This window comes from Fukomys damarensis, unplaced genomic scaffold (genome assembly GCF_012274545.1).
Source record: "Fukomys damarensis isolate Sample0158 unplaced genomic scaffold, DMR_v1.0_HiC HiC_scaffold_11, whole genome shotgun sequence".
Lineage (NCBI taxonomy): Eukaryota > Metazoa > Chordata > Mammalia > Rodentia > Bathyergidae > Fukomys > Fukomys damarensis.
The window spans coordinates 41,224,932-41,236,163 of NW_022900923.1; the positions used below are offsets into that span (position 1 = coordinate 41,224,932).

Sequence of the window (11,232 nt, forward strand, 5' to 3'; positions counted from 1 at the left end):
CTGCCTGCCCTACGCCCCGCCCGACGGCCAGCCCGCCGCCCTGGGCCTCGCGGTGGCCCTGGTCCTGCTGAACTCCTTCTGCTTCCTGGTGGTGGCCGGTGCCTACATCAGGCTCTACTGCGACCTGCCGCGCGGCGACTTCGAGGCTGTGTGGGACTGCGCCATGGTGAAGCATGTGGCCTGGCTCATCGTCGCCGATGGGCTCCTCTACTGCCCCGTGGCCTTCCTCAGCTTCGCCTCCATGCTGAGCCTCTTCCCGGTCACCCCTGAGGCACTCAAGTCGGTCCTGCTCGTGGTGTTGCCCCTGCCTGCCTGCCTGAACCCCCTGCTGTACTTGCTCTTCAACCCCCACTTCCGGGATGACCTTCGGAGGCTCTGTCCCTGGGCAGGGACCCCGGGACCCCTAGCCTACGCGCCGGCCAGTGAGCTGGAGAAGAGCTCCTGCGACTCCACCCAGGCTCTGGTGGCCTTCTCTGATGTGGATCTCATTCTGGAAGCTTCTGAGGCTGGGCGGCCCCCGGGGCTGGAGACCTATGGCTTCCCCTCAGTGACCCTCATCTCCTATCAGCAGCCAGTGGCCCCCAGGTTAGAGGGGAGCCATTTTGCAGAGCCAGAGGGAGCCCAGTTTGGGACCCCACAGCCCTGCCCAGATGGAGAACTGCTGCGGAGAGCAGAGGGAGCCTCAGGAGGGGACCCCTCCGTGAGTGGGGTCTTCCGGCCTTCTGGCTCAGTTTTTGCCCCACACTTATAAATGTCCCTCCCCTCTCTTCTCTATCACTTCCCTTCCCTCTTCCCACTTCGTGAATGATGGCTGCTTATGAAATAAATATGTACAACCAAAATTCAACAGTGTGACCCACAGCAGGCTGCGCCAGGTCCTGGCTTCTTTCTCCCATGGTCATGACCTTGAGTGTTCTTTGGCCTACTTTCTCCTTGGCCTTCCTCAGTTTCATCTTCATTGCTGGCCTCTTCCCTGTCCTGTCCAAAGCTGTGGAGGAGAGACCTAAATCTTCGCTTAAGGGAAGTGAGGGAAGTAGAAGTGAAGGGAGTAGGAGTCAGGATAGGATCAGGATCAGGGCACAGTGGATAGGGAGAACTCAGAGATCTGGAAGGGAACCAACCACCAAAGGCATTTGGGTCTCTGTCCTGTAACTCATAGAAGGGATACCAAAAGTATTCTGTGTTCCATTAGTCTTGATACATGTCATGCAAAAATACTTGCTATAAAATAAGCTTTGGAAGAGATGACACATTATGACCCTTTCTTAGAGATCCCCAGGGTATGACAGAATAGTCAAGGCCCTGGAAATTCCTCCAACAGTAAAATCTATTGAACTTTGTTTAATCCAGTTGGTTCCCCCAAACTATTTGACAACAGGTTTTTGTCTGGTTCTTGGTCTTTGTGAAATGCCCATTAATATCTCAGGAAACCTAGCACTGTGCTCTCCCAGGAGGTTCATAGCTGGATCACACAGTGCTTCCCAGGGATATCACAAGATGCTACCATTCCTTGAAAGCCCATACCCTAGGAAATCTACCTGGGATGAAATGTCAGGGGCGAGTAGTATTCCACCAGCCAGGACAGATTCTCCACACTCTATCTTCCACCCTGCTTATTTTACCAGGGTGGGAAGGAGCCAGGCCCAAGGCCCTGAGGTGGAACAGGGAGAAAGGGTGTCCCTTGGGTGTGCTCCCACTCCCTACGTACCTGACCACCAATGACATTTACTCCAGCACCAGGAAAGAGTCCTGGATCCTGGCAATGTACACGAGGAAGTGTGTGGCTGTCTGTCTGGGTTCCCTCGAGCTGTGTTGCCTTCTTATGGTTCTCTATCATATATGCCCCCACCACTTCCTCCCACTGGACTGGTCCTCCTTTTTCAGCCCAGATCCTGCCAAAGAGAAAGGATAATTTTACTGGAAGCATTACATTTTAGGAAGTATTGATATCTGGGACTCCTGGGTGCCCCCAAACAAGCCACTGACCCTTCTGCCTGTCCCCTCATGACCTTCCTACCTTATGTCTTACCAAACCTTAGGGTTTCTTCAGAGTGCTCCACCCCATCCCAAATATGCCTTCAATCTCAGCTAGGTCACTCTTGCAGACACAAAGGGTGATTCTTGCTGACATAAAAAGAGAATCCAGGGATGGGAGTGTAGCTTAGTGGTAGAATGTTCTAGCATGCACAAAGCCTTGGGTCTGATCCCCTGAATCCTGTCATGGTCCTCAGCTGAGTCCTACTGTAAAGGGTTCCATCATTAAGATATCCCTGAGAAAGCCCTTCTCCTACTTTCAAAATTCAAGTTATTGTAACTTGGTTTCTCTGTTATCTCCCTGCTATTCCCCGTGCCCAGTGGAATCTCTGACACAAGTCAACAAGGCTGCCCAGGCTGGGATGGAGGGACAAGGCAAGAGACATTCGTGGAAACTGACATCTCTAAATCAAATTTGACTAGTTGAGTTACCTGGACTCTTACAGGCTCTGAACCTCAGGTGCTGACCTTATAACTCCTTAGGGTCCCCTAGCATGGGTGAACTTCAGTTGGCGCTCACTAAATGATGCCGCATTTATTTATCACTTGTTTGAGGATCTCTTGTCTCCTTATTTGCAAAGGGCTGATCAAGGCTTAGGCCTCAATGGAGGAAGTTACTTTGGGTACTAAGAATTGATAATTCTTATCAAGGAAAGGCATTCTCTGAGGTATCCTAGGGCTGACAAAATCGGTGTGATTTTGGGGAGGCTTGACTTCTAGGAAGTTACTGAAGACCCCCACCCCGAACCCACCTTGTGATCACTGTTCCCCTTGGGTTTGGGGAGCCAGGCTGGAGGTGGGATGGAGAGGCCATGTGTTGGAGGTGTAGTTTTAGAAGCTTTTCCCTACAGGTGCCCTCTTCTATGAAAAAGTGGCCATGCTTCTTGGCTTTGAGCTATAGGGTGGCACTGCTGTCACCTTCTGTCTACTTCTAAAGACGTGGGCATCTGATGATGTGGAACTTTGTGCTCACAAGAGAGGTGTGGGAGAAGGGAGTGAAGGCATTTTCCATAAACTTCATTGTTCAAAAAGTCTAGCTGATATTGTACATTTACCCCAAATAAGACTGTTCCATTGTTTATTTTTTGTTTTTGACTGAATTTCTAGAAAGTCAGTATGTTACACCTGTGGTTATCTCCTTTGTGATAAGCAGCAAATCATGAAAATTATATATGTCTTTGATTAATCACAAAAATCAAAAGCCAAGTTGCTCAATGCCCATAAATTCATTTTGTCTGGTTGACAAAATCTACCAAAATGGTGTCCATGGGAAAGGGTCCACCCAAGCGGGCGATGGTGATGGAAATTTTGGCCATACCTGACCTGTTATGTGCTGCCCTAGGCTCCATGTGTTGTGCCTTGGCCACTGGTGCCAATCCGTGTCCTCTCAGACTGATTTGTCAAGGGCGACTTCTTATGGTAGGCCATAGTTTGCTAAACACCTCTGCACACACTGAAAGGAAACCCCCAAGAATCTAGAGCTAAAATGGGAAGACTATGGACTAAACAGATTTAACAGCTGGGCCTTCTCCCTGCCTTCTTTTCCCAACTTCACAGTTTCTTTCTCTGGAAGAATAAAGTCTTAATGGATAAAGGAGAGGAAGAAGGAAGTGCTGACAACAGTTCTGAGTAGGCAAGGATGGTGGGAGGTAACCAAAGCCCTGGTCCCTTCTGGCACCATCCCCTCTAACTACCTCCGCTCTGGTTTAGCAAGTTCTCCCAGCCTTTGTTCACCACTCCTGTGTCCCTTCTGGGTTCCAGTCCATGCCCTCTCCAGTTGTATGAAATATAAGAATTGTCAAGATGTAAATATTTGGGCTCTTCTGTATAATAAAGCACCACTGAAGTAGCATACGTGTTCCTCACCTCCTTTCGGCTGTGACCTCTGTGACCAGGGGTGTTGAGGAGTAAGAAGATGGTCAAAGCTCTCCCTTAACCCATCTTCTGAGTTCTGGGGCAGCTGGGGCACAGTTCTGAAGGGTCAGAGTCGAACACTGGAGGCATCAGAATCGATTTCACAACTCATATTGAAGTATTTGTATGCTGTCACTGGGCCGGAGAGAATGATCTAAAGAAAGCAGTGAGCAAGTTGGGCTTTCTATTCTCAGACCCTGTATACCTTGTCAGACAGACCCAAACCTATTGCTGGGATTTCCTGATACTGTGAACCCCAAAGAGCCCTTCTTGGGTGAACTTCCTCACCCACTCTCTGCCTGGAAATCCTCCCTCCCAAACTTTGCTTCAAAATGGGATGATACCCACAAGACAAAAAGGGCCCCTTCTCCACAGAAAGGAAAGGAAAGAGTCTGAGATCAACAAACATTTGCAATCATAGGAATGAGATGCTACCCCAAGAATGGCACCTTGTTCTTCTTTCTCCCCTATTCCTTTCCGTAAAAAAAAAAATCTCTTTCTCCTCTTTATTCTTTCATTTAAAGTTTTTACTTTATTTTTTAAACTGATGTATAAATCTAACTCCCTTCTAAGAGGACAAACAGTGCCTTTGGAAACACCTGTCCTCCACCGTTCTTGAAGACAGCATTCTACCTCGCTCAGCTGAAGAGAAGGCTGTTCACTTGGCTGTTCTTGTCAAATTGGGCCAGGGCTTAACTCCAGTAAGCACATAATTGTTAAGAGGATCCATGTGAAGAAATAAGGCAGGGCAGAATCCAAGCAAAACCAAGACTAGAAAGAGCGGTGAGGCTAGGCCTTGCACCAGAAGCCAAGGGCTCTTCTGGCTTTGACTCAGCGCTGAGTTTCAGGCAGTGGCAGACTACACATCACTACCTGATGTCCACTGTGCACAGGCTCAGCTGCTCTCTTAATGCCTGTTCGATTCTATCTGCCTCTAAACCACAATCAACTGCTTTTTGTTTAAAAAAAAAAAAAGAAAAACGTCAGGGCTGGGGATTTAGCTCAGTGGTTCTGCGGCCTGCCTCGCAAGCACAATGGACCTGAGTTCAATCCCCGGTACCAAAACAAAAACTCTAATTTTAAATAAAGTTTAATTTAAAATTTTAAACCTATGTTTTTAACAGTCTCTCTCCATCTCTGTCTCTATTTGCTCACTTTTCAAACCTTTGCTGGTTATCACTGTTAATTGCTTTTAGCTTTTTTTACATTTACTTCGACTGGTTTTGGGTTTTTGTTGTTGTTGTGGTTGTTAGCCAGGCATGATGATACCTATCTGTAAACCCAGCACTTGGGAAGCTGAGGCAGAAAGATCACAAGTTTGAGGCCATCTTGAGCTATATAGAAAGATCCTCTCTCAAGGGGAGGGGGAAGCGAAGAAACCAGAGTTTTAAAATATGCATATATAAGCAAGAAACATATATGTGCTTATTTTTCCTTTTTTACTGATAGCATACTATAATTCTGCTGCTTCTGCATTTTTACTTATTAATTAGTTCAAAGACCTTTCCACATCAGTAAAGAAAGTGTTCTCATTTTTATAGCGGCATGCACTGCTTTATGTAGATACATCGTATGTACATGTGTACATGGAAATTTGGCTTGCTTCATATTTTGCTCTTGCAAATGGTACTGCAACAAGTCGGCACGAATGTGCGTCATTCCCCACTGTGAGGTTGCTGAATAAGTTCAAGTATTAATTATATCTTTCCTTAACTTCATTTTTTTCCACCCATAGTTTATTCATAGTTCCTGCCTATATGTGCCTCACTGATACCTATTCTTGCTCAAGGCCTTTCTGCATCTTTTCATCATCCACTCCTGGATTCATTGGCTTGGTTTTGTTGTTGTTGTTGTGTTTTTTGGGGGGTATTTCCTGGGGCAATGTTTTGCGGGATGGGGAAACTGACCGGCTAATTTCTCTTTCTGCACTAGGCCAAATCAAAGCACAATGGCCAAATAATGGGTTCACTGCTGTTAGGCCTGTACCTGTCCTGGCCCATTAAATTGTAGGGTGGAAATGGGTGTTTGTGTGGCACCATATTGGATGGCTCAGGGTTTCCACCTGAGCAAGGGCTGTGAGCAGCCCTTCAAAATGGGTGTAGTCCTGGCTGGCAGGAAGGGTCCACAAGGGCAGGTGCCAGGTGGGCCTAATCATTCATTATTATAACCTCAATCCTCTCCACAGGGCCTAACAGAAAATGCTCACTGAATTTCTGTTCGAAAATGTAAGGACTTAACAAAACCACGAATATTCTTAAAGATTATTTCCCAACAAAGGGGCCGTGTGACCAGGAGATGCAAACAACACAGAACAGCAGGTAAGATTTTGTCTGAGCTCAACCATTTGTAGCCTTGTGAACCATCCCTCTGACCCTGTGTCCATCAGGTTGATATTATGCCCTTTGGGTACGTTCGCTCTTTTTGTAGGAGGGTAGTCAGGACAGATATTTAGATGTGTAATTTAAAGAGCCCTCAAGTTTTCTGACCCCCTTTACAACAGCTCTTGCTCTGGTTAGACATAACCATTTTTGTTTTAGCTTGACCAGGCAATACTTCATTTTTCCTAATAACATCAACCTGACTTTCCTTCAAGCACGTGCGTGTGCGTGCACACACACACACACACACACACACACACACACACAAAATGCCGTGTACTGCGTATGGTTCAGATGGGGTTACTCCATTCCGGGTTCCATAGGTCGGAATATGACCTAGGCCTTCTCAGCTTTTGTTATAATCTGGCCACAGTGACTGGTCCAAGGATAGGCTCAGATCCCATGTTCACCTAAGGAGACCCCAAAAGGGAACTTTGGTGGAGCTGATAAGAAGGAAGCACTCAGCCAATAGCGCCAGCACTCTGAGAGACTAAGGCAGAAGGATCATAAGTTTGAGCCCAACCTGGGTAATTGAGCATTTTAATGGGACCCTATCTCAACATTATAAAACTAAAAAGAATTAGGGGTTGTGGTTAAGTGTGAAGGCCATGAGCTTTATCTGTTTATCTCCAGTATCATTGTTTTTTAAAAAAGTACTCTCACCAGAGCTGCTGGACTGGTAGGTTGTACACTGCTGGTGTCTATCTTGCCATCAGGGAGAAATGGATCCAGATGACATTATTTGAGCATTTGCACCTGGTCATGCCTTTTAGCCTTCTCAAGGTGTGAACTAGTGATGCTTATTTGCAGAACCGTTAGATTTCTGTCCCTTGTATGGAAAAGAAGTCTTCTTTCACAAGACCTTCTCTATGTCATCCCCTACCCAGGAGGAGCAGGAGTGAACCCATTATCCTCTTATCAACTGTTAGGGTGGAAAAGGGCAGCTACTGAATGGGAACTTTGATGAGCAAGATTGTCAGGATTGGCAGAACAGGCTCAGGTGTGGCTGGGAGGACTGGGGGGGAGGGTAACCAGGACCCAGGGCAACCTACAGCCAGAAAATGCTGAAGCAGGGGGAGAGTGGGAAGGGAAGGGAAGAGATGGAATAAACAGGCCCTGCCTTTTGTTTGGCTTATGCAGATTGCTTTAGAATTGTGGAACTGCCAAGTGTCAGCCAACTGGGTGAAGACTGAGAGCACCCAAGCCACAGCCTCACTTTATAAAGGCGGAAACCAAAAGAGGAACTTGTCTACTCTGGGGAGACAGATGTACAAATATTAGGATAGAATCTATACAATTGATAAACGTGATTCAGGAGTAAGGTGGGCCTGGGTTTGAATCCCAGATTTGCCATTCACAGCCAGCTGTCCTTGGTTTTATTTCTCTTGAATCTTAGTATAACCATCAGTAAAATGGGAATAATAATATCGCCCAAACTCTGAAGGTTACTGGAGTTTTCAAGGAAAGAGCTAGCTTGGTGCTTGGCAATGAGGTTTGAGGAAACTGGCAGAGTATCCCCTTTTCTGAAATAGGATTTTGGGGTCCTGGTTAGAGGGAGAAAGCAATAAAAGAAAAGAAACACAGTTTAGAGGTACACGGTATCCAGGGAAAAGAAAGCAAGGAGAAGCAGCACACAAAGAGAAGAAACCCTGGAGCTGGGGTGGAAAGGAAAGGAGGGTGGGATGAGAGATGCTGGATAACCTGTCATCCCTGATATAAACCAAGAGTTGGAGAGCGGGATGGACACTCTCTGGGGGCCATGGCAGGAGGCAGGGGCGACTTGCCAGGAAGCAAGGAGAAAGTGGACTGTGTTTCTGTGCATAGCACGTCTGTGTCCATTGGCCCAGGCTTCGCTGGCAACCCCGAGCAGTCCAGAACTGCAAGCTGTCCTGCAGCCATCCATCCTGGGGAGCAGGTTCTGACAGCACAGCCCTACGCCTGCCTCCCTGCCCTTCCCTCCCTCAGGCTTCCCCAACCTAAACAAGACAACCTGGGCAGGGGCGGGGGGCACATGCTGATGGAAAAATACACACTTGGCTGGAAAAGGAGCTTTATTTGTATGTGTAGAATTCCCGCAGCAGCCAAAGGATAAATAGCTAGGCCCAGCCTCGGCTTAAGAGTCTGCCCACAAGGTGGGTGGTAAAAATCTGTTCTTATTTAGATAGCTTGTGGGGAGAGGTGAAGAGGGGGACCGGGGGCAGTAGGAGAGGGGAACTTGGAATCTGCAATGTTTATATGATCAGTCATGGATGTCATCTCTCTTCTCTAATTAGGGGTTTGGAGTTGAGAAACTTTGCTCAGCTTGCTTGTCCTAGAAGAGGGCAGACTGGCAAGCAGGCAGTGGGCAGTGGGCAGAGCAGCTCCCTGGGGCCCACCTGTGGTTGGATCACTGCCTCCATCCCCAGCCCCCAACTGAGTACTCAGTAAATGTCAGCACTATGCCAGACCCTGTATGGGGTGCTTGACTGAGTCATTTCATTCAATCCTCACAACGGTCTCATGAGTGCAGCACCATCATCTTTCCCATTTTATAAAGGTGAAAACCAAAAAGGAGAAAGAGTAGAGCACTATGGTTACACGATCGGTAAGCAGCACGGCCAGGCCTGGAATCAGGTCTTCTTGAGTGCCTGCTTTTAGCCCTGTCCCATCCTTCCCTGGGCTGGGAAAGACCTTTTCTAATCCTTGGGCATGTCACTTCTATTCCTTAGCCCAAGTCCTCTGTACTTGCTAAAGCAGAGAAGTGGGTGGATGACTTCTAATAACTTTCAACTCTGGCATTTCTTATGATTAGAGGAAAACTCCCATCCACTATATCCCTAGTACCTGGTGTCAGACAATAGACGAACCAACCATTTCCAGATAAGCACAAGTGGGAAATTAGGGTAATTCATCAGGTAATTAGTCAAACTAATGGGCTAGAGAGTACCTGAAATTCTAGGGCTCCGTTAGATGGGAAAAGGGCTTTTGGGGGCGGCTGCCTTTGAGTGGAGACTAGCAGCGTGGGGGTGGCTGGGTGGGTGTAGTAGACAGAGGAAATGGCCTACGTGAAAACCCCAAGGCATGTTCACGACTGAAAGTGGGCCAGTGTGGCTGGAGTGGAGTGTACCGGGGAGAGGAGGTGTGATGAGGATAAAGCAAGCGGGGGCCAGATGGTTCCGGGATTTACGGGTCAGAAAAGCAGACGATGTTTGGTTTAAATGCAAAAGGCCACTTGGAGTCCCCTGAGGAAAGAAGCCAGCTCTGACTTACACTGTCACAATTATTCTTGCTGTTATAAAGAGCCTGGACTGTCAAGGGTCAAAGGTGGTGTTAAAGAACTAGAAAGGAGACTGGCTGCAGTGCACACGGGACAATGGCAACTTGAAGTAGTGTCAGAAGTGGAGGTGGGTAGAGCTGAGCAGACCTGGGTGCTTGTTCTACAGGAGGCACTTTTTGCTACAACTGTTCCTCACGTCTCTCATTTCACATCTGGATTTACCCCAGGCCAATCAGCGCTTGCCATTTCCTCAGCCACACTGATTGCTTTCAGGATGGGCCAATCACAGACACTTTTGTCTGTGGGAAGTTGAGCCCTCTGGCCGGCTGGATATGAATAAGAAAGTATAAGGAGGATGTGGTGACGCAAGCCTAAAATCCCAGCACCTGGGAGACTGAGGCAGGAGAATTGCAAGTCCAAGGCCATCCTGGGCTACACAGTGAGTTCAAGGCCAGCCCCAACAATAGTGTGAGACTGTCTCTACTCCTACCCCCACACACAAGAAAGAGAGGGAGGGAGGGAGAGAGAAGACAGGATGCTGCTGGTAGTCACCCAGAAGGGAAGGAAACTAAAGGAGCAAAAAGCCAGGAGAAAGCCGTTAGTATGGGTTGCAGATGGAAAGAGAGTATCTTGATGATATTGTTAAACCTGAGTCCACCCATCCAGCTGTTTGCTCTCCGCTTTCTATGTAGAAATTTCTTTTATTATTGCCAGCCTGAGTTGGATTTCATTCACAACCAAGAATGTCCTAATTAATATATTAGTGGTATCTAGAAACCTCAAATCTGATTGAACAGGTACAGAAGACAAGCTGCGTTACCCCTGTACAAATGGAAAAATAAAAATAAAAAAAATTAACATTTCTAGACCAATACGGCTGTCCATTTCTGTACAATGCCAACTCAACACAGTAAATTGGGATAACTTTTTCCAAAGTTGACAGCACCATTAAAGTTTCCCAAAATTCAATTTATATATATATGTATATATATATATATATCTATATAAAGATTAATAATAGCAGTATGTTATGCATCGATAGCAGCAACAGCTTTCTTCTGGACCTTTAAAAGAGAACAGTATGCGCCTGCCTCGCAAGCACAAGGTCCTTAGCTCAATTCCTGGTACCAAAAATAGAAATAAATAAATAAAATAAGAGAGACCAGTAACTGAGAAGTGAGTTCAAGAATTAACATAAGGGCTAGGAAATACAGCTCAGTGGTAATGTGCTTGCAAGGCCCTGGGTTCATCCCCAGCACAGAAAAAATAAAATTCTGTAGAAATTAGAAACTGAGAGTCAAATTTATGCCATTAGCTATTGATTAATTAGAGGAATTCATATTTCGAATCTTCTTTGCATGAGTTCAATACCACATATTATACAGCAGATCACTGCTGGAGAAGGGCACAAGGTATGCTACCCAGACAAAAGAACAGAAATGGACTACTCGGAGATGCGTTTTATGTACACGGTATCTAGCCTAGGTATAAAGTCATCACTGCAGCCCGGTGTGGTGATGCATGTGTGTAATCCCAGTACTCGGGAGGCTGAGGCAGGAGGATCACCATGAATTTGAGGCTAGCCCAGGCTACATAGTAAGTTCAAGGCCAGCCTGCACTAAACAGTGAGACCCTGTCTCAAAAAAAAAA

At 46.8% G+C, this 11,232-nt stretch overlaps 1 protein-coding gene across 1 annotated transcript in view; it reads left to right on the top strand.

The window, feature by feature from the left end:
* Positions 1 to 3,870, top strand: part of Lgr6 (leucine rich repeat containing G protein-coupled receptor 6) — a 114,021-nt gene extending 110,151 nt beyond the window's left edge. Inside the window, exon 21 of the mRNA XM_033761978.1 lies at positions 1 to 3,870. Within this exon, the coding sequence (XP_033617869.1) occupies positions 1 to 751 (751 nt within the window). The 3' untranslated portion in view covers positions 752 to 3,870.
* The last annotated feature ends 7,362 nt before the right edge of the window (positions 3,871 to 11,232 follow it).